The sequence below is a fragment of the Staurois parvus genome, unplaced genomic scaffold (genome assembly GCF_062004578.1).
Source record: "Staurois parvus isolate SC_StPar_1 unplaced genomic scaffold, SC_StPar_1.0 ptg000096l, whole genome shotgun sequence".
Lineage (NCBI taxonomy): Eukaryota > Metazoa > Chordata > Amphibia > Anura > Ranidae > Staurois > Staurois parvus.
Genome location: NW_028317892.1, coordinates 4,073,187 through 4,097,415, shown reverse-complemented (window position 1 = coordinate 4,097,415; position 24,229 = coordinate 4,073,187). Strand labels below are relative to the sequence as shown.

The 24,229-nt window shown below is 39.8% G+C and overlaps 1 protein-coding gene across 1 annotated transcript; it reads right to left on the bottom strand.

Annotated features, from left to right (window-relative positions):
* Positions 1-419: 419 nt before the first annotated feature.
* Positions 420-23,712, bottom strand: PLVAP (plasmalemma vesicle associated protein). Its single transcript, XM_089670839.1, has 5 exons — positions 23,147-23,712; positions 18,058-18,121; positions 8,784-9,370; positions 6,276-6,333; positions 420-1,821 (listed from the first exon to the last, which is right to left on the bottom strand). Exons 1-4 carry the CDS (start codon positions 23,519-23,521, stop codon positions 6,295-6,297), a joined length of 1,065 nt encoding a protein of 354 aa, XP_089526965.1. The 5' UTR covers positions 23,522-23,712; the 3' UTR covers positions 420-1,821; positions 6,276-6,294.
* Between the last annotated feature and the right edge of the window lie 517 nt (positions 23,713-24,229).

Genomic DNA, 24,229 nt, shown 5'->3' with positions numbered 1-24,229 from the left:
CTTGCAGCAATAAAAATGAGACAAAGGTTGTAACATCACTATTCAAATCTAAGAAACAGTTTTGGATTTAATCTGGAACTGGATTACTCAGAGCTGGTTGTTGCTATACCTGTGTATTCCCCATGCTAAAGGGCAAACAAAATGCACAGAGACACACGGTCCATCAAATGTTTTGTTTTGGTGATCACATAGCTCCTAAATTAAGGTGGCTTCATCTATCATAGTCAGTAATGACCCAGTGATGACAGAACTAACCACTAGTCACATCTCTATTTTATTGTATAATATTAGTATAATAATGTGCATAGCTCATACCACTTTTTAAATGCACTTCATGCTCACACACTTATGCACAATCAACACAAGTTATGACCCTTTCCAACTCAACAAAAAATGTTTGAGTAATCGGGAAACGTCTCTTGTATCATTTTAACATAAAGTTTATTCTTCACATCCGTGACAGGCAAGAAATATGTACAAAAAGAACAATGTGCGTGTGTTTATATGACCATTTAATGAAAACATTGCTGGCACACGAAGACAAACAGGAGTTTCCTGTAATAACTTCAGCATTAATCACATGACTGGGGACAGAAAGTCTTAAGACACATCCAGGAAAGTTCTAAATAGGGAAGGGAGCAACAAATACATTTCAAACTGCATCCTGATCAGGTAAAATACTGTGCAAAGCCTGACTGGATGCTTCATAAGTAAATGGCATAATACAAGTTTTAGTAGCTCTCTTTGAGGCTTATGCAAAATATTCAAGTTACATGGGGCTACATGCAGTTCTATATGTTTGGCTTATGCCCCTTTAAAGAAACTGACCTCTAAAGTATAGAATTTGTTTAAAGGTTTCAAGGCATTGAAAATTATTCTTACAGAACAAGTCTTAAGAGCCTAACTTAGGTGTCCTTGATGTCCACTTTTCCTTCTCCCCTCACTTCACTTTCTTCCTACCACCCCTCTAATGCCCCCCTCACACCCTATCATGAAGGTCCTTTCATTTCTGTCTTGTTTCCATTTTGAAGCAAACATAACTCTTCAACTGGATTTAGCAGCACATCCTAGTCAATGCCCTGCTAACCACCTGCATCCTTCTAAGATGGCTCCATACCACCTTGGTTTCACTAGTTTATTATTCTATACATTTACAGACTTTTGTCGTGCTCAAACATGGACTTGTGTTATTAAAGGCTTCTATTCTCATAAAACTATGGTGCATTGCTTATCTCAACATCCTTCTCTATGTTACTTTAAAATATTTAAAATTTTTGAAAGTTAAAATAATACTTAAAGAACTATATTAATAGTATATACAATGTAATATCCAAGCATACAATCTCATTTTATATCAGGCAATTAAAGTATAGTTGTAAACTTGTACTTTAAAATATTTCAATAAAAAATGTTGAAAGTGAAAATCATTCTTATAGAACTACATTAATAGTATACAGAATATAATATACAAGCATACAATCTCATTTTATATCAGGCTGTTAAAGTATAGTTGTGATATACAATTTTCTATATACCTTTATATACTAAAAACACATGGCCTCAATTATAATGTGAATATATGATTGGCTTTACACACACACACACACACACACAATATATATATATATATATATATATATATATATATATATATATATATTATACACACATACACACACATACGGATGTTATGTATAATAAAAACCATAGGAATCTGCCTTCTTCATGAAAGCATCACTTTGTCCTTGCTGAGAATCCATATTATTAAGGTTGATGGAATGAAGAAATACTCTCTTCTGCTTTATCTTTCTCCCTTATTTCCTGTGGGTAAAAATGAAAAAGACTCAAGTTCAAGTGTTTAAAGTGGAAATGCAGGAAAAATGTATCAGGATTTCAATTATATGCTAAATACCCTACATTACTCTTAAAGCTGAAAGCTCTTATAGGACAATAAAGGTACAACAGCAAATAACAAAAAGCCTCAGAGGACAAAGGGGTAGTCATAGATGGGACATACCTGTGAGGTTACCTTAGAAACACCTGCTTTCAGGTGCTGTAATAAATACAGGGGATGTACGCATAGGTCAGAGCACTTCTAGAACCAGCAAAGACATAAACCACACCAAAATGAGTATCTGTGTGAGCCTCAAAAGGAAAAAACATTTCATAACTCTTGGCCAGAAGACTGGAAATGGCCTTGATTTTGCTATACCCCAGGAAGGCTTTTGTTTATCATTTGTGAAGACTAAACAAAGGTAAGACGCTAACAGTTTTTTCATGTAGACCTAATTGTGTGCCTGTCCTCAAAATTTAAGCTGTCATGCTGAGACCCCTTCCTTCTTTGGTTGTTCCTTGATACTAACTTCTCAGTTCTTACTCTGCCTGCCTTTTTCGCTCATTTTCTTAGGTGGTGTTGGAGCTTGCACACTACCTAACACCCACCCAACCACATTCTTTCTGACCCTTTATAATGAGAGGCTACCTCACTGGGCAAAAAAGAATTTGTAGAAGGTAAGAAAGGGCAGAGGGAAATCAGCACTATTAGGTTCCGAAGCTTTACATGTCAAAATGGTCAAACATTGGAACTAAGCAGTGCAAAACTGGTCCAACTCAAGCTCCAAGCTGATTGACTACTATGCATAGCTGCACCAGATTCTGAGTGTACCAGTTTTAGTAAAATCACGCTATATGTTTGTTATATGCTCCCATTCACACAGCAAACCTATTTATTTTTTACATTTCTTACCTCTTACATGATTCTTAGGACAATGTATCATGGAAGACTGCAAGAAATTCTCAATAAGTTTAGAGTACATCTGTCCCAAAAGAAAGGCTAAGGACAAGCTGAGCTATCTTTCACTGACATACAACTCAGAAGTCAAGCTTCTGAATCTTTAACCCCTTTGTTAGGGCAGATAGTATTTAGATCTGATTTACAAATGATAATGAGATCTGCCAGTACAGTACAAACAAAGTTAATTATGGCAAGCACAGATCCCCAGCCCTTATAAATAAAGAGAGATAAGTGGATTTTTTTTTAAATTTATGTTATGTGAATGAAACATGTAAAAAATATAAAGTAAGTGTTATCTCAATGTGGCTGCAAAAGTGGCAATACATATTAAGCATATTGTATACAATGCTTAATCCTTGATTGAGTATACTGTTCTTAGTCACTTTAAGGGGTCATTCACACATGTATCTGGGAGGGAAGTAAAACCAGGTGGCCCCTAACCACCCGCCTGAACACTAAACATACAGCTTCTCAAGGCTGTGCATATGCTGTGGCCCCAATGCTGTGCTTCATGGCCACAGCAAATCCTAAACAGCTTGCCACCTTCAGCAGGCGATACTGCAACTGAATTAATCTAATGCAGTCCTATGGGGACACCCTGCAACTAATGCAGTCCTATGGGGACACCCTGCAACTAATGCAGTCCTATGGGGACACCCTGCAACCACCCCGCAATCACTGGCAATGCATGCTATTGCAGTATGGTAGCGCGGCATTTCAAGGGTTAACCACTTGCCTACCAGGCACTTTTACTCCCTTCCTGCCCAGGCCAATTTTCAGCTTTCAGTGCTGTTGCTCTTTGATTGACAATTGTGTGGTCATGCAACATTGTACCCATATGACATTTTTTTCACACAAAATAGAGCTTTCTTTTGGTGATATATAATTGCCACTGGGGTTTTTATTTTTTGCACTGCAAAACGAAAAAGGCAGCACTGATAGGCACTGATGAGGCGGCACTCATAGGTAGCACTGACAAGGCGGCGCTGGTGGGCATTGATGAGGAGGCACTGATGATGCACCGATATGCAACAATGATGGACACTGATAGGCAGTACTGATGGACACTGATGGGAGGCACTGAATGAGAGCACCGAGTGGAGGCACTGACATATGGCACTGCTGGGCAGCACTGATGGTTAGCACTGATGGGTGGCATTACTGGGCATTGATGGGCTGCACTGATAATCAGATCACTGATAATCAGTGCCCTGATTATTAGTGCAGATCTCCCCTGTCACATTTGCTGGTTATTGGGAGTACTTTCCTCACGTTGTGACAGCATGAGGAAAGTGCAGGCAATAACCGGCAACTGTATTTACATTGTGATCTGCTGTGTCATTGGACACAGCTGATCACGTGGTAAAAGGCCGCTGTGATTGGCCTTTTACCTCATCACGCAATCAGCTTTGTCCATAGGACACAGCGATCACCGACAGCACCGGATGCACAAGGGGTGCGTTCTAGGAGGACGTCCATGTACGCCCTCCCAGAACTGGACAACAGCGCTGTAGCCATCTTTCGGCTATAGTGCAGTTGGAATGCGGTTAAATTGGGCATTAAGAAGGTGACTTATTGCCTCTTAACTGCCTATCAAACACCTCTGAAAAGCTATCCAAGCATGGTACAGTCTCTGCCGCACGTGTGAACAAGCCTTAAGTACTTTTTCACAAAATCACTTTTCTGCACTTACATGGTGTCACGGATCCACGATCGCCGCCACCAACATGCGACAATCACACGACCGCGACTAACAGTAATACGTCACGCCCACGGTGTCAGACCCCAGACCTTCTCACCAAACTCGTGACCGAAGGACCGGCCGATCTAAAACCGTGGTGTGACGCGCGTAACAAGGCCACACTCAGCTGCACCCAGCACAGCTAATGGACTACAATCGGTGCCTGCAGCCTAAATGCGCTTGTTACTGGGTCGGGTTAATTACGCAACTAACCCTCTACTGCCACCACCACTTTTGTCGGAGACTGGGAAACTCCCGTTATCAAATATACACTATAATGATTGAAATATTGATCTATATAGCACGGCCCGCGGACCTGTTACACAGAGATATACCAAACAGTAGCGTCTCTTCAAAGGCAGGGATTCGTGCATTGCAAATAAGTGCTTAGAAACAGTTTAACACTTTCAGAAAGAAAGATTTATTACTAAAAGGGTCAACAGGTGCGATACAATATTTACAAAGAGATGTCACAAAAATATATATATATGTGTATAAAGACACAGCAAAGAGATAATTAGGAAGAAGATTACAGGGTTAAGTTACATGCCCATATGTCTGGGTTTGCAGATCCAAGTTGTAGAGCAGGGTGATTTCTTGATCTCCTTTTGTTACGATGTTGCTGGGAGATCTCTGTGTGTGTCTAGCTCTAGCTCACTTGTCTCTTCTTAAAAGTCCCTCTCTAAGGGGGGGGCTCTGACTACACATTTTGGGAGTGGTCAGTGGGAAACTCTGTATTAACTACAGCTTCATAATACATGACATGAAACATACAGTTGACCTTAGGAATGTGCAATTACTCTGGTCAGTTTGATAATGTGTGGGCTTACGCCGTTTTGGGTCAATGCTTCCCAGCCCTCTGAGAAATGCTGCCTTATCAGAACGTAGGTGAGAAAGGTGACAGTTTTCCCAGACGGCTGGCGGCAAACTCAAGATGTCTTAACCAGGTTGACCCGCACCATCTGTCAGGAGATAACGTTTGCCTCTCAGGACTGGAAAGGGGGGATGTGAGGAATGAGCGAGGAATACCTCAAATAACAGAATGGAACAAGAAAAAAAAGGTTGAAGGAGAACTCCGCTCCAACTCTGATGAGCAGGTTTGCTACACATGGTTATTAGTTCATTCAGATGGGCGCTGAGACCCATCCTCTGTGCTTAGCCAATGTCTGCTGCGTGTGAATCCATTTCAGAGCTGCATGTAGGCAGCCAATAGAAGTGGATGCAGACGCATCGGCTGCAGGGACATAGCTGCATGTCAAAATTTTGATGCACACTTTAAGAGACCCTACAGCAAAGGAATAAGAGCACCCAGGTAGTCTCACCCAGTAATGTCCTCAAGTTAAAGAAAAACAAGGACTTAGCAGGAGACGCAGACATTCTCACCCCACTCAACTCCATCTCTTCCATTACACATTGGAGTAGATTTACTAAAGACAAATAGGCTGTTCACTGATCACTCGCAAGGACAATACATATATGAACATTGTGGTTTTCAAGAAGCTTACTGAATTATAAAAATATAATGTTTATAGGGTTATAAGTAATTTTCTAGCAAATACAGCATTTTACTTGCACACAATTGAATGAATTCCCAACAACAGTATGAGAGTTGTTACATAGTTTCTCAGTTTTGTCACTCAATCTAGGTGTTTTTTTTAGTTAACCCTAAGAACTCTTAAGCTCCTCAAAATTAAGTAAACCTGTAGGCTGACATTGATGGCCTCTTTCACAAAATATTACCTTGTGTTCTCTGTTTCCATTAAGTACGAAGTGGTGGAAATAGAACTGGTGGTCGCATCTGTGAAAAAAAAAAATTTATTAGGAAGTAATAATTTCATGGATTTATACACACAAACAAGATATACATATCAGGTACAAAATATGGCAATAATATAGAAACCACATTAGAATTTGGATAATGTAAACTAAAAATTCTGGAGATGACAAGGCAGATATTTTATACTGGGAGAAAATATAACTTTTAATTATAACGTATACCATATAATTAAATTTAATTGATTAATGATGGCTATACGTTGCAAATTTATAGATGCAATGCTGTCAAAATACAGTGCAGAAGACTGGGTACTTGGATGTAACCTCAGTCCTAGATAATAAGGCCCTTTGCAGGTTGAAATATGTAGTGTTCCTACCAAACCCCTATGTCTAACCTTTGTTGGTGTGTAGAAGTGTAGGTGGGTCTCCCATATGTAGACAGACTTTGTAGCATCTTGACTTGGTAACTTGGGACATTGTACCTGGCACATTATCATATACACTGCTCAAAAAAAATTAAAGGAACACTTTTTAATTAGATTATAACATCAAGCCAGCTAAACTCCTAGGATATTGATCTGGTCAGTTCGGTAGCAGAGGGGGTTGTTAATCAGTTTCAGTTGCTTTGGTGTTAATGAAATTAACAAACAGGTGCACTATGTGGGAAACAATGAGATGATCCCCAAAACTGTAATGGTTTTACCCTACTCATTTTTTCCCTACTCATCTTTTCTGTTTTTCACTAGTTTTGCAGTTGTCTAGGGTCAGCGATACCTGGACCCTACAGAGGTTGCACAGGCAGTCCAACTCCTCCAGGATGGTACATCAATACATGCCATTACCAGAAGGTTTTCTGCGTCTCCCAGCACAGTCTCAAGAGCATGGAGGAGATTTCAGGAGACAAGCAGTTCCTCTAGGAGAGCTGGACAGGGCCGTAGAAGGTCCTTAACTCACCAGCAGGACCAGCATCTGCTCATTTGTGCAAGGAGGAACAGGATGAGTACTGCCAGAGCCCTACAAAATGACCTCCAGCAGGCCACTGGTGTGAATGTCTCTGACCAATCAGAAACAGACTTCATGAGGGTGGGCTAGACGTCCTCTAGTAGGCCCTGCGCTCACTGCCTGGCACCATAGAGCTTGATTGGCATTTGCCATTGAACAGCAGAATTGGCAGGTCCATCACTGGCGCCCTGTGCTTTTCATAGATGAGAGCAGATTCACCATGAGCACATGTGACAGACGTGAAAGGGTCTGGAGAATGTTATGCTGCCTTAACATCATTAGGCATGACCATTTTGGTGGTGGGCCAGTGATGATCTGGGGAGGCATATCCACGGAGGGACACACAGACCTCTACAGGCTAGACAATAGCACCCTGACTGTCATTAGCCATCGGGATCAAATCCTTGGACCCATTGTCAGACCTTACGATGGTGCAGTGGGTCCTAGGTTCCTCCTGGTGCACGACAATGCGAAGTCTATCTGACACCGCCAGGTTGCACCTCAGACTGCCCAGGAGCTCAATGATGCCCTGCTCCAGATCTGGGAGGAAATACCTCACCATCTGTCGTCTCATTAGGAGCATGCCCTGACATTGTCAGGCATGTATACAAGCACGTGGAGTACCATTTGAGTTGCTGTATAAAAATTTTAGCAAAATGGACTAGCCTGCTGCATACTTTTTTCACTTTGAATTTCGGGTTGTCTTTTAATTCAGTCCCCTGTAGGTTGATAATTTTAATTTCCATCAAATGATGGGGCATCCTTACGTTCCTAACACATTACCCAGTCCATAACAGTATAGATATCCTGCATGAGATTTTTCCCCATTGAGACCTGATGTGGTTTCCTTTAATTTTTTGTTTGAGCAGTGTGTATATATATATATATATATATATATATATATATATATTTATTTATTTATTTAGGATATATACACTATATATACTGAAGTTCGATGACATTTCAAATGTGCTGAGGAGTGCACTCTGCTGAGAATGTGCACTCTATTAGAAGAGGTTTTTGCTATCTTTGAATCATTGTAAATGTAAATATGACATATTTATTTTCTAACTTGTATGTGAACATTAGCAGCTCAAAACTGGATTAGTTACTGCAGCAAAATAAATTATTTTTAACTGCAACGTAATGGTTACAATCGCATTGGTTGCTCTTGCAAAACCTTTATTTTCAGATTTTTCATTTTCTCTTCATATCCAAGAACAATTAGTAGTAATAATAGTAGTAGAGGAAGTGTTTTCATTTTGATAATAGTATTCTTTTAAATACTTTAAGTCTTTAAAGTTAACTCAATGACTCATTGTAACCTCTATACTTTCTCCAAACCTTCATTTACTAGTACAGAATATTTACAGTACATACAGCACAAATCTAATATTCTGTTCATCATGCCCTATATGCAGATAATCAATCTTTGAACATGCACCAAAAATCCACTGTAAGACGTCTCACCGGTGGCTTCTGGCAGCTTGCTAACTCTGCATCCTTTTTTAAATATTGAGATTGACACGCATAGAGTTCATCTTTTTTTGTTCCCAGGTCTTTTTCTATTGAAGCTTTTTTTTCTGCTAGGTTATTTTTCTCTGAAGTGACAATGTTCTTGTCATGAATGCACTTCTCCAGATCTGCATTAATCCGTGCTTTGGTCACCTGCAATTGGCTGTTTTCATAGACAAAAATGTTAACATCTTGCCTTAACTTGACCAAGGTACTTTCAATCCTTTTGATAACTAAATCAGATATTCGTCTACACGTTGCAGTTGAATCATAGGGGTTTTCAGATGATATTGCGTTCTCAATCACAGTTTTTAAGTTCTGTACCTCCATCCCAAACGTTTTTTCAATTGCAGTACAGGATGCTTGATGCAGTTTTATCTGACTCTCCAGGTCTTCCTTATCCCTTTGAAGCTGTATATTTTCAGAAGTGGCTAAACGACTTTTTGTGGCACATTCAGTTGTTGTCTTTGAGCAGTTTTCATTTAATTGATGGAGTTTGAAGTCCATCAAGATCCTATAATTCTCTGCTTTAAGTCTTTCATCTGTTTAAGAAGGAAAAAGAAAGAAAGAACAGTCAGGTGAATTTGTACTCTTAAAATGTATTATTGTATTCTACTTGACACCAGATAGAATGGTTAGACTGTTTTTTTTAATACAATATAAACTACTGTGCAAACGTTTTAGGCAGACATGAAAAGATGCTGTAAATGAAGAATGCTTTCAGAATTAGAAGTGTTAATAGATTATTTTTATCAATTAACAAAATTGAAAGTAAATGAACAGAAGAGAAATCCAAATCAAATCAATATTTGGTGTGACTACCCTTTGGCTTCAAACCTGCATCAATTCTTCTAGGTACACGTGCACACAGTTTAAGGAACATGTCAGGTAGATTGTTCCAAACATCTTGGAGAACTATCCACAGATCGTCTGTGGATGTGGACTGCCTCAGATCCTCCTGTCTCTTCCTGTAATCCCAGACAGACTCAATGATGTTGAGATCAGGGCTCTGTAAAGGCCAGACTATCACTTCGAGGACTCCTTGTTTTTAAATGACATTGGATACATATTTGAGGTCGTTGTCCCTCTGCAGAATAAATCTGGGGCCAGTCACATGCCTACTTGATGGTATGACATTGTGGAAAATTATCTGAATGTATTTTTTGGCATCTCCAATATCATTTGCAGAAATGCAGCTCTAGACTTGCAACCTCCACCATGCTTCACTGTTGCCTGCAGACACGTATTATTGTATCTCCTTCCAGCCCTTCAGCAAACAAACTGCCTCCTGCTACAGCTACATATTTCAACTCATCAGTCCAGAGCACCTGCTGCCATTTTTCTGCATCCCAGTTCTTGTGTTTTTGTGCATAGTTTATTTGGTTCCATGTCAGAGGTATGGCTTTTTGGTTGCAATTCTTCCATGAAGACCATTTCTGGCCAGAATTCACCAGACATTGGACTGGGGTGTCTGGGCCCCACTTGTTTCTGTCAGGGCAGGAGCTGAGGAACGGACAGGCAGGCCTAACAATGTAACGCACTGGCTGACGACAACCACCACCCACAGACCGAAGTCCCTCAGGGCGCGGAGTCTAAGTCCCAGGCTGCCCTTCACCAGGGCCCCTGATGGTGGGGATGGACTTGACGCAGCCAGGAACCAGGTCGCGGCCCCCGAGACACCTCAGCTGCGGTAATGGCCGCCGCCAATGGCGTGTAGCTGGTGGAAGAGACAAAAGAGTAGTCAGACAAGCCGGGGTCAACAACAACAGGACAGAACAGTACAGGACAGCAGACGAGAATCACAGGTCACGAGCCGGGTTCAGCAACAGAGGGTCAGATCAAAGGAGAATACAAAGAATAGTCAAGACAAGCCGAATCAGATACCAGGAGAGTCACGAGAGTCAGAACAGAGTAACAGCAACACAAAGACACAAGACACAAGTGCAAAGAGCATGTGCGGGCCACAGGCTTATATGTCATCAGCCACACCCCTCTGGAGGATGGACCACAGAAACCTGAAGGCATAAAAGGGCTCCCATCATGCACAGCAGAATCCAAGATGGACACCAGCACATGAAGTAACATAACCACAGGGAAAAGGTAGGACCTTGACAGTTTCTGCCAATTCTGTGCTGATGGCACTGCTGGACATCATCCAATGTCTAAGGGAAGTAAGTATGATGTTTCTTTCATCTGCTGCATTAAGTTTCTTTAGCCAACCATTACATCTACAGTCCTCAGCAATGCCAGTTTCTTTATGCTTCTTCAAAAGAACTTTAACAGCACATCCTGATATCCCAGTCTTCTTTGAAATCTTTGCCTGGGAGAGACCTTGCTGATGCAGTATTACTACCTTGTGTCTTGTTGCTGTGCCTAGTCTTGCCATGGTGTATGACCTGTGAAATGAAATGAAACTGTCTTACACAATTTCACCTTAGTAGCAGTGTTTGGCTGTTCCCCACTCAGTTTTAACCCTCCTACACAGCTGTTTCTATTTTGGTTAATGACTGTGCTTCAATTTACATTAGAAATTGATGATCATTAGCACCTGCTTGGTATTGGTTAATCACACACCTCACTCTTATCCTACACACTCACTGACTTGCAAGTGTAAGAACTGATAATGGTTTGCAGCCAAAGTGTAATCACACCAAATATCAGACAAATAATGATTTGGAGACTAGGGCTGTGGAAGAAGCTGTGTGCAGAGGCAAGGGATGGATGGTGGTGCAGAGGTCAGAGAGGAAGAGGGGTGGAAGTGAGATGTGGACAGCCTGTGAAAGAGAGCTGAACCCTGCACACTATATGTAGTGCACTCCTCAACCCGGCACCACAGAACTCTTCACTCTGTACATAGCGCATCCCTGAAACTGCACTTTGTACATAGCACACTCTTAAACTCTGCACTTTGTACATAGCGCATCCATGAACTCCTCACACAATAAACTCCTGGTAGTTATTGTCACTTTAAGATCCCCCCCATTGCAATTTGGCCATGCCCAATGTTTGATTGTTTGATGCGGGGGGGGGGGGGGGACTTGGTTGAGTTCCTGCACCTATACTCTGAGAAAAAAAGCTCTGGGTAAATGTACATAATCTTACAGATACCACTGGCCCTTTGAGGGCAGTCATAATGTTGGCTTCAATGTGGCTCGCAATGAAATGGAGTTTGACACCCCTGATTTGGAGTATAACAATTTAGTGCTAGTGATAGCTGGTCTAGAGAGAATGTACAAATGGTGGTGCTCTCTCTGCAGTTAAAGAGAAGAAAAAGAGAAAAAGAAGGAAGGAAGAGGAGAAAAAAAAAGAAAGGCGGGTAGGGATACGAGTAGTGAAAGACAATAAAACATGAGCCAAAAGAAGGGTACCTCATAAGGGGTAGGAGAAGGAAGATAAAGACCAAGGAAAAGAAAAGGAAAGGCTCCAGAATCCCCAATGTGTAACTCCCTACAATGACATCTACAGGGAGGCATAACAATCCATAGGGAAAGAAATATGGGAGTCTTGGATCCATGAAGGTTTCTCAACCCAAGTAAATACTCATCATCTTGTTTCAACCCCTCTATGCTGTAACACATAAATACCTTCCCTTCTCATAGCCAATAATCCTGTGGATTAATATGCCCTGTTATTTAACAGGTTTAGTAAATCAAAAAGTCTGCCACTTCATATGTGTGTTTCAGTGTATAATAAATAATACATTATGCCAAATTTCATCTAGAGATAGGATTGCTGGGAAGATTTTGAAGAAGCTATGGACATTTGAGAAAAATATATGAGAAACATATATTCAGAGAAAAATATAACCTTTACAAAGAATATTAACACTTATATTTTAAAAAATACTTGAACAGATAGTGCCAACTTGGCCAGGCTGTTGACATTCAGTTTGTCCAAATGGAGTCTCTTGGCACTCTGTCACCTTCTTCAGAGTACCTGCTCTGTGTTTTAGAGATAAAAAAAACTGACAAGTCACTGATGAGAGGGAGGCTGAACTGGTTTGAACAAGGAATTCACTGCTTCTGTTGTAAACTTTGAGGAGGAATTGTTCCAAAGTGCATGTGGTTACAGATAAAATAGAGCACTATTTAATGCATTCCAAGGTCTCATAAAAGCTGGTCCAGATCTCTTCCCTGCACCCCTGGAATGTTTGCGGGCCCTCATACATTATACATTTGGAAATAACTAGGAGAGCCACTTTGATGGCTTTCTGTTCTACCTGAATATGTGAAAAGAGGGTGTGACCAGTAACATAGGTGTGACTTAACCACTTCAAGTCTGGACACTTTCACCCCTTTCCTGTCCAGGCCAATTTTCAGCTTTCAGTGCTATCACACTTTGAATGACAATTGCGTGGTCGTGCAACACTGTACCCATATTAATTTTTTAGCATTTTTTTGAGACAGATAAAACTTTATTTTGGTGGTATTTATTCACCACTGGGATTTTTATTTGTTTTGCTATATAAATGAAAATGTCCAAAAATTTTGGGAAAAAAAAGTGTTTTCTTATAAAATTTTGCAAATAAATAATCTTTCTTCCTAAATCTTGGCCAAAATGTATTCAGTTATCTTTTTAGTAAAAAAAAATAACCCAAATTAGTTTATAACCAAAAATTATAATTTTTCAAAATTTTTTTACATTGTAATTTTATTTTTTTATATTATTATATATTTTTTTTGTACTATACTGTCACCCTAGCAGTAAAGTGTCACCAAGTGACACTGTACTACTTGTGCGGGGTGATGAAGATTTTTTTTTTTTTACACTGATTGCTTTTACACCCATAAAGCCTGTAAAAACAATCATTTCTCCTTCTCTCTGGCTGCATCCTTGCAGCCTTTGAGAAATACAGTGAGAGCTGTGATTAGTCACAGCTTGTCACATGGTACAAGGCTGTTGTGAATAGCCATGTACCATGTGATCATTCACAGATTTCACACATAGTAAGCAATGATGTAAGAGTGACATCTTACTTACTACTATTCATGTGATCACTGATTGGCCAATCAGTGATCACATGATCAGAACGTCACACAGTGATCGGTGTTCGGAGGACACAGCGGGCACCGGATCGTGGTGCTGTGCGCTTCCAGGGAGCACGCACAAGCAGGGAAGAGGGAGGACGTTTATATACAGTCATGGCCGAAATTGTTGGCACCCTTGATATTTTTCCTGAAAATCAAGTATTTCACACAAAAAAGGTATTGCATTAACACATGTTTTGCTATACACATGTTTATTCCCTTTGTATGTATTGGAACAAATATAAAACAGAGGCAGAAAAGCAAATATGACATAATGTCACACAAAACCCCAAAAATGGGCTGGACAAAAGTATTGGCACCCTTAACTTAATATTTGGTTGCACACCCTTTGGAAAACATAACTGAAATCAGTCGCTTCCTATAACCATCAATAAGCTTCTGACACCTCTCACCTGGAATTTTGGACCACTCTTCCTTTGCAAACAGCTCCAGGTCTCTCTTATTGGAAGGACACCTTTTCCCAACAGCAATTTTAAGATCTCTCCACAGGTGTTCAATGGGATTTAGATCTGGGCTCATTGCTGGCCACTTCAGAACTCTCCAGCGCTTCTTTGCCATCCATTTCTGAGTGCTTTTTGACGTATGTTTGGGGTCATTGTCCTGCTGGAAGACCCAGGATCTTGGACGCAAACCCAGCTTTCTGACACTGGGCCCTACAGTGCGACCCAAAATCCTTTGGTAATCCTCAGATTTCATGATGCCTTGCACACAGTCAAGGCACCCAGTGCCAGAGGCAGCAAAACAACCCCAAAACATCATTGAACCTCCACCATATTTTACCGTAGGTACTGTGTTTTGTTCTTTGTAGGCCTCATTCCGTTTTCGGTAAACAGTAGAATGATGTGCTTTACCGAAAAGCTCTATCTTGGTCTCATCTGTCCACAAGACGTTTTCCCAGAAGGCTTTTGGCTTACTCAAGTACATTTTGGCAAACTGTAGTCTTGCTTTTTTATGTCTCTGTGTCAGCAGTGGGGTCCTCCTGGGTCTCCTGCCATAGCGTTTCATTTCATTTAAATGTCGACGGATAGTTCGCGCTGACACTGATGCTCCCTGAGCCTGCAGGACAGCTTGAATGTCTTTGGAACATGTTTGGGGCTGCTTATCCACCATCCGGACTATTCTGCGTTGCAATCTTTCATCAATTTTCCTCATCCGTCCACGACCAGGGAGATTAGCTACAGTGCCATGGGTTGCAAACTTCTTGATAATGTTGCGCACTGTGGACAAAGGCAAATCTAGTTCTCTGGAGATGGACTTGTAACCTTGAGATTGTTGATATTTTGCCACAATTTTGGTTCTCAGGTCCTCAGACAGTTCTCGTCTCCTCTTTCTGTTGTCCATGCTTAGTGTGGCACAGACAGACACACAATGCAAAGGTTAAGTGAACGTCTCTCCTTTTTATCTGCTTTCAGGTGTGATTTCTATATTGCCCACACCTGTTACTTGCCCCAGGTGAGTTTACAGGAGCATCACATGCTTGTAACATTCTTATTTATCCGCAGTTGTGAAAGGGTGCCAATACTTTTGTCCAGCCCATTTTTGGAGGTTTGTGTGACATTATGTTGAATTTGCTTTCTTTCCTCCCTTTTTTTGTTTTGTCCCAATACACACAAAGGGAATAAACATGTGTATAGCAAAACATGTGTTAATGCAATACGTTTCGTGAGAAATACATGATTTCCTGGAGAAATATCAAGGGTGCCAACAATTTCGGCCATGACTGTACATGGGCCGGAGGGGAAGAGGTTAATGACATATGGCTTGTATTGCGGCACCTTTCCCCCTTTGATTTGCTATGTTGAAAAGGACAAGTTCACTTTTTAATAAAATAATAAATGCCCTTTTTTTTTTGCAAACAGATGTGCATGCACAATTTGTTTTTTTTTGGAGCCTGAAAAGCATTGCACCAGCGATCAGCAGATAACTGGTGCCATGCAGGACTCCTGCAAACCTGTCAGTGTATCTGTGTGCTTGTACATCCTATACGGGCAAGCAGATACAGTCTGACAGAAAGACTCAATGCTCAACAGTGCCGTGGCAGTTAATTGAGAACTACAAGCTGACAGCTGCAAAGGCTGTCAGGGCTTGTAGTTCATTTATTCTCAGAACTCTGAATGAATGATGCTGCCGTGTGGGCGGGCTGTTTTCAAAAAGTGAGGGCTAGAACAAGGAACCTCTCTCTGTAATGCTGTCGCAGGGAGGGGGAGATTGAGCAGCGGCGGGAACATAAACCGGGTGGAACTTGTAACTTATCCTTTCAGGCAAAGTAGGAGTGCCATAAGTCTGATTGTTTATGTCTGTGGAAATAAAAATAAACCTCGTCATGGTGTCAGTGGTGAGTAAAATAAGCTCTGTTGGTGTCAGTGGGATAAAATGAATGCCAGTTCTAGGTGTTGGTGGGATACAATAAGTGCCAATCCTTGAAGCTTTTTTTGTAACTTACATTGGGTGAGGTTTGTTAGATGTAATTATTCATCTATCACACCTGAAGGGCCACTAGGGTTACTGAAAGTCGCCATGGTAGCATGTGCTACATACAGCAAGCACTGTCCTGTTTCAGGTGCTATTGGAGCGCCTTGCTGTCTGTCCACTAAACACAGGGAGCAGATCTCTGTCTGTGACAGTGATCAGGGTGTGGTGGGTAAGACACTGTTGGGGGATTAGGGTGAAAGGAGGTGAAATCTGTAAGAAGAGTGGTGCAAGTAATAGGAGGATAAAAAGAGAAGAAGGGACCCCACCCTTTTCTTTTTTTTTTGTTTCTTCTCTTTCCTTGATCTGTGACACCCACCACCTGACTACTACCTGTGTGGAAGTCCCGCCTTTTGAACCACCGTATATCCATAGTTTTTTTCAAACATCAATTTTGCTTGATGTTGTTTATTCTGATGCTGGATAATACCGGTATCTGCTGAATGTATTCATTGCATTACTGCTGTTTTGTGTATGGGTGTTTCAGCATCACGTCTTTGATTACTCCAAGACCATTTCCATCCCATGTCTTTTTATTGTAAAATTCAATAAAAATCTATTGAACCATAAAAGTGAAGCTGGGCGTGAAGGGAAGAGATACAACTTTTGTGAAATTATATGGAAGTGGCATTGTACAGTATGTGATGACATTGGCAAGACATCACAACCAGAACTGGAAGGGGGGGAAGAGCAAGGGATTTTGGTAATACTCATCCCCTAGAAAAAAAAAAGGTTTTATTTCATCCCCTAGAAAAAAAATAGGAGCATTAAAACCATTTTTAGTTGAGGTGGATGGGAAATTTTAATTATTTCTTCATCCACAGATACATCTTCTTCTCAATTTGTAGTTGCTCAGACAGCTGGAAACCCCCTTATATGCTATGAATTAAAGTGGAACTTTAGTTAGAAAATGAAGTCCTACTAGATCACTTCAGGCTGGCCTCTTTTGCAGGTATAGCTATGTAAAACTGTTTAAAATCCAGTAATACACTGTCTCACCTTGCTCTGCACATGCTCAGTTTCTCTCCATTTTTAAGCATTTTTAGGCACTGCCAAATTTGTAGAGGCCAATCTGCTGATAGCCTTAAAGCAGAATTAAACCTTCCTGTCCTTTACAGCCAAGAAAGCTGCTTCTGTTTGATCTGCATATGCCATAGTGCTGCACATGCGATTAGTTTTAACACCAGTCATTTGATGGTTTGACAGTTTGGTTAAGAACACAAGCAAATGTGACAGTTAGCAATCCTGATATTCCTGGAATGTAACTGTTTTTTGAAATAGTTAACTCAATGGGTTTAGTTCCACTGCTGTTCAAGGCTTCTAGGCTTCAGCAAAATGGCAGCCTGCAGCAAGAAAAAACAGGAGCAATGCTGGAGGCAGTTTACAGCACACACTGCATAAATATTCATGTAGAATGTATGTTCCTTGCTAAAGAATATAATTTTTTTATGAAGTTGTTATGAGTAAAGTTCTGCTTTAAGATAATGGAAGGATCTCTTCCTCTATAAATACTAGCCAGTGGACTTTCTAAAGAAGAAACTATTGAGTCTAATTCCACCAATAGTGGACTTTCAGATTTGTAAGATTCTTGCTAAGAAAAAGAAAATTAATATTTTGAGCTGATCTTGATAATGTGGGATACCAAGAATGTTAATTTAGTCATTTGGAGCATTTAGTCATTTGGAGCATTTATATTTAAAGATAGAACTCACTATTGCAGGTCACGTTCAGATGGTTCAGGGCAACTTGTAAATTAATGCAGTTATTTGGCGGAGGCTAAAATAAAAATAAGAAAGAAAAAGATATAATCCATTTTATCTATTGCTGAATGTTATCTGTATATGTTTGTCAATCAGCACATCGAATCTGATCTATTAAAAATATAAAATGTGCACTTCAAACCATCCTTACTATCTGACTAAGTTCTAGGGTTCAGAGCAATTTGAAGATAAAGCAGGGGAGCTTTAATTCCTTGGAAAACCAAAAGATGGCATAGGTATTATTCTGTTATATATCACACATTTTAAAGCAAACATGTAAAATAAAAGAAAACAAAAAACTATATGATAGGCACCCTTCAATACCACTTTTGTACTGTGCAGGCTTTGGACCCCAACAGAAATTAGCCATTATTCCTCCTACTTAGATGCCATTTAGGGAAATATATTACATCTGCAAGTAAAATGTTTGCTTGATTTTTTTCACACTTTCTTACTTTCTGTTAGTAGAAAAAGAAAAGATGCCACTGCTCCAAACCCAATATCTTCCTCTAGTTATGGATGTTTCAGGTGCTGGTCTTTGAGTCTGTTCACATGCCATCTGCTATTGTTCAGGGAAATGAACAGCATACACTACTGGATTTCACTTCATTGTTAAAATGTTATTGCTCTGACCAGTCAGACACTGCCTGAAGTAGGTCCACTTCTAATGCATTTCACCCTTGTGGCCTTATTCGCAGACTCTCTACAACCAAGCCCTTAGGGGTGAAAGACATTAGAGCATGATGGTCTTCAGGTGGGGTCATCTGTGTATGCCTGGTCGGCTCAAAAACATGGAGGTGGCATCATTAGTGTGCAGTTGTTTGTTTCCCTGGTTCTTACATTCTGTGCTATAGATTTACTTTTTTTACTTCTTTTGTATTTTTTTCCTCTAATATTTTATAATAAATCTTGTTTATGGGAATGTCAAATGTTATGGCTAATTTTTTAAGGTGGCTTTAGGAATCACAAATGTGGACATCTAGTTATCTCTAATAGCAAACCTTAAGTCACTAATCATCTAATGTAGCATGTCCACGGTCATGGACCATTTTCTACAGCATTACATAAACGTAATAAGTAGGGATGATGTTGGGGTTCACTGTGAATCCCTAAAATTTGCAAATCTCAAGCTTTTTACTAAATGGCTTGCAGCATAGATAAGAAAAATAACTAGACTACAGTGCATAGCCTTTAATCCTGGTCAGCTTAACCATAAGAATTTATAATTTGAAGAATAAATAACCCAGCAGTTTTTTTTTATAAAAGAGTGGGTTTATAGCAGCTATATCGTCAGTGTATGTTTGACCTGTTGGGGAGTGCTAACATTTCTGTTTAGGAAGAAATACTTTTGTATCAATTATTTATATTTTTTTTTATTTTGGCATTGGCACATGTCCCTTATGTCAGTGTGTGGCTTCCTGTGGATTTTGCTAGATGCTAGTTTGCTTATTAGCTTTACAAATGGACAGATTTAAGTAACAAGATTTGCTCCCTCATAAAGAGGGGTTCACCTCAAAGTTGTGAAATTTGAAAATATGCAAATCTGTTTGTGAGCCAAACCTAGAATGATTCTTTCATCTTTTAATAATAAGTGCAGTCCTTTTTGTGATTTCAGTGACTAAATTTGAGACCTTTAATATCTAATTGACCACCACTGCTGCCATGATTAAACCTGTCTGTCATCCTGCTTCCCACTTTTGAAAGTTCTAAGTTAGAGGTAGGGGTCACAGTGTCAGACAGTGATCCTTACGTTGGCCATGGAGAGACAGATTTTGTTTTATCAGCCAGCCAGTTGATAATTAAAATAAACTAACTTATTCCCTCATTCACACATTCAAGATGGATGAAGGAATTACTGTATATCCACTTCACTATTGTATTCTGACAGTGGGACGTCTCCACTGTTAGAATACACTGATCAGTGCTGCAGCTATTTGGCTGCAGCGTTGATCGAATAAAACATTTCCATCATTCCTGTTTGAGAGAGAAGCCCATAGTTAGATCAACTCCTTTCTAGTGAGAACAACCATAGGTGAATCAAAATTTGGCTGATCCTTGCTGAATTGGCCAAATCGTGACCCATCTATGGCCAGCTTAAGGCACCAGTTGGTGTTCACCACAATTCTTTTTTTAAAAAAGGTTTGCTTTGATGTAAAAATCTGTATTGTGTAATTATTTTAAACCCACAGTAAGATTTCTAAAGGTAAGAGAAACCTAGTGAATTCAAGACTAAACTGCATCCCTTTTTTCCACATAAGTCCTAGGTCCACTGTAAGCAGACTAGTGATAAATTTAAACATGAAGCTGTGGTTAATTTAAAATGTCTACATAGGCAGCAGACATGGAAAGCAGGCAACTATGTGTGTTGTAAAATACCTTGCAGAAAACCTAGAAGTCTGAAAAGCCAGAGTGCTCAATTAGGTAAATATTACCTCCAGTTCAGTAAGACTGCCCATTGCAACCATGGACCAATACTGAGGCATTATATGGTATGCCAGAGCTCAGGTTCAGAACACTGGTGTCTACATTAAAGTGTTCCCTGAGCTTTGGGGCTCTTGGGGATCTTATATATAGATATAGAATTGAAGCATTACGTCCCAAAAGCAAGTTGATTATTGATTTTAATTTCTAACGAGCAGGGCCCTCTGCTTCCTACTTTATTAAATCATATTGTAATTGTACTGTCTGACCTCATGTTGTAAAGCGCTGCGCAAACTGTTGGCGCTATATAAATCCTGTATAATAATAATTCCAATGACAAAATGTTTGCAAAGCCAGCACATTTTGGAGGTTGTATCACCACGCCCTTCTTCAGGGATAACATGTAACATGAAAAATAAATAAAAATTATAACACCTTGTTTAGAAAGCTCAGAATATGCCTTCTTAAAGCGGACCCACAACTCCCCTTCCTACACCTAGTAGACCTGACTACTTTAAAACATTCTACTAGCTAAAAGTAGTACTTACCTTCCTCTTCCTCGCATGGATTCCCAAGTCTCAGCGCTGATGCAACCCGCCAGTCACTAACCCACGCCACCATAAAAAGAAAAAAGACTGGCATGGCACATGTTCAAGATGAGGCGCATGACATCATCATTAGGCTGGCTGAGAAAGAGAAAGAAAAAGATGGCCATCTGCCTTGTCTTGTGCATTTGCCAAACTGAATTACCTTGAGGAAAAAGGATTTTTTTTTCTTCCAAGCAGATGATTGAAATTTTGTATTGTGCAAGCATGACATGAGACGCTTGACATTATGTGCTTCATGTCATGCATGTGCCAGAAAAAAATTATACTAATCTGTAAAATAAAAAAACTTTTTTTTGGGATATCACAGTTGGGAACAAGATCTCCTCACTGTTGCCTTTCCAGGGACATCTGTGTGGCCAGGGCTGTGTCACTATTGCCTCTCTGTTCAGTGCCCCAATAAAAAGCTGATTGCCATGGGGGCACTTGTGCTGGCTCGGTCATGAGCACCGCTGCTGCGTCCATTGACTTGGCTAAGCTCCCCACTCCCTCGTCAGTGGAGTTGATTGACATGAGTGGGAGCCAATGGTTCCCGCTACTATCGATCCGTCCAGGGAATAGGGACAAAGTCAGGAGAGCCACAGTGCTCATGCACAGCACTGGATCTTGATGGGGCTCAGGTAAGTATAAGGGGGGATGAGGGGGGAGTATGCGACACAGAAGGTTTTTAACCTGAATGCATTCAGGCAAAAAAAAACTTGAGGCTTTACAACCACTTTACCTTTGCAAAGAATACCCAATCATATGCAAGCAAAATGTTAACAAAAAAAATAATTTTTGCATGCATATGATTGGATATCGGAAGTCAGAAAGCTTCCCCTCATTTACTAAGCTCTAGAGCAAATTGTAATTGCAAAGTGCACAGTCTATATGCCTTTAATAAATCAACCCCAGTGTTTGCTTAAGAAAATTGAATACAGGGAGGCCAGATGCCAAACCTACTGAAAAGAGATTTAGGGTTCCCTGACTTCCTACTCAACAATGCTGGCATTAATAATTTATTAATACAAACTCTCGAAATATTTGGTTTCTTATTATGGGTGAGGTATTGTAAATATTCAAAAATCTTTAAAAATAACAATAATTTTCTAGTTTGCAAAAAAAAAAAAAAAAAAAAAAGCAACATTAAAGTGGTATTAAACCCAAAGTCAGTCATTTAATGTATTGCAGCATACCAGTCCTTAGATGTGGTGGCTGCATTGGTTTTCTCTTTTGTTTTTCATTTTGTTTCCACCTGCAGACCATGCTATCCAGGAAAAGTGCCAGGTAGATGAATGAATCAAACCATTTAACACTGACAGGGGTGCTTACAATGATCAGCTTTTATTTAAAACTTGTATCCCAAAAGGGAAAAAAAAACTGTTGCTGCATATGTTTAAAAAGTGTTATCTGGGGAGTTTGGCTTTATTTGTTAGTCAAGTCCATCTAAGTCTGTGAGTCCATCTTACACTACACTTTCCCCAGATTAATAATACTGCTGTCCAAGGGTGTCCCTGTCCAGAGTGGAGATACCCCAAGACAGGCAGTGTGTTACTGGCTGGATCACAATGTCAAAATAAAAGGTAAAAAAAAAAGAAAACTATTTCAGTTAAGACATTTAAGGATGGGTGAACTGCAATATATTACATTTTTGTTTTTCAGTTTAATACTGCTTTAGTGTATCCTTAATTATCAGCCCTATTCAGGCAAACAATAAAGAGAGCAAAAGGGAGTATGCAAATTGCAGCTACCAATTAGAAATCATCTCTTAAATTATTTAAATCTAGTAAAGTGGGTATTGTTCATACATCTCCAATGCTCTTTATTCTAGAAAGGTTAGGTATTCTTGTTAGCATTAAATAACAATTACTTGCATTACAGGATATAACATTTATTTTTCTTTTGTAAGTTTGACAAGACCATCACATGTGCTAAAACCTTTTTGGACCATGATACTGCAACATAATACAATGAATCAAAAGAGCTAGACAAAAAGTAATGCTATAACAAACATGCACAAAATTGTCTGTACTCACAGGTCTTGGACAGGGGCCTGTTTTGTTCATGTTGCTGATGATTGTATTCATTTTGACGACAATATCACTGCAGTTTTTCATATTCTTCTCTGCAAGGGCAAGTTTTTCTTTTAGCAAACTGACATTACCTTTCAGCAATGCATGGTCAACTGTTAGGTTTTTATAACGATTCTCTACACTTTTCAGGCGAAGTTCTGTGCCACCATGGGCATTGCCATACAGCATGAAGAGCACCAAGCCTAGGATGATAAGGAACTGGATGATAGATGAAAAAATGAAGAAATATTTCATGTAATACCAGCAACCTTTTTGCCTGGATCTGAGAATGTCCTTGGACTCCAAGCCAAACTTAGCCATTGCGTAGCTTGGGTCCATGTTTGCTTCTTGCTTTTCTTAGTAATTCTTGTTTTTCTTTTCTGGCTCCTCACAAAATAGCATCTACTTCTAAAAAAGAAGAGGGTAAAGGCTCCTTTTAGAAAATCAGCAGTCCTTATGTTACCAGTAAGAATTCAGCAGTCCATTAACTCTGATCTGCATAGAGCTTGTACCTGAAAGTCTTGATAGCCTCATCAATTTATCTTGAGAAGGGCTATGGGACAGGGTGTGGTTTTTCACAGCCACTTTCTGATAAGACATTTTTAATGTTTCCCAAGCCTGGCTCCTTCCTGCTGCTCAGGATGCATCTAACTTCCTCAAATTTGTCATAACACTCTTCACTGTGAAAACTCTATTGTTAATGGGTTTAATGGTTCTAGTACATATTTGTATGTGTGCCTAGTATAAGCAGAACTGTTATCATTTGATTATCATTCCAAAGAAAAACATGCAAATTCCTCAAGCATTCCCTCTTTGGTTTAATTTACAGCTCTGTACATATATTCTGCTTCAGTACCATGTATTATTATTGCTCCGTTTTTTTTTTAGAATTTATACACTAAAGGACTGTGTTAACAACTAACTATTATTGACTATACAGAAAAGGAAAAAGGAGCAACTGATATATTTCAATCAAACCCTTATAATCACAACTTGAGCATGTTTTTAATGAATCCCAAATATACTTCCAAAAGAAGGCATACGCTT

Coding starts and splice junctions, on each gene's coding strand:
- PLVAP (XM_089670839.1), bottom strand. CDS start 23,521: ATGGACCCAAGCTACGCAATGGCTAAGTTTGGCTTGGAGTCCAAGGAC. Junction 18,122..23,146: donor CAGGCCCCTGTCCAAGACCT/GTGAGTACAGAC, acceptor TTTTTATTTTAG/CCTCCGCCAAATAACTGCAT. Junction 9,371..18,057: donor TCTGAACGTGACCTGCAATA/GTGAGTTCTATC, acceptor CTTCTTAAACAG/ATGAAAGACTTAAAGCAGAG.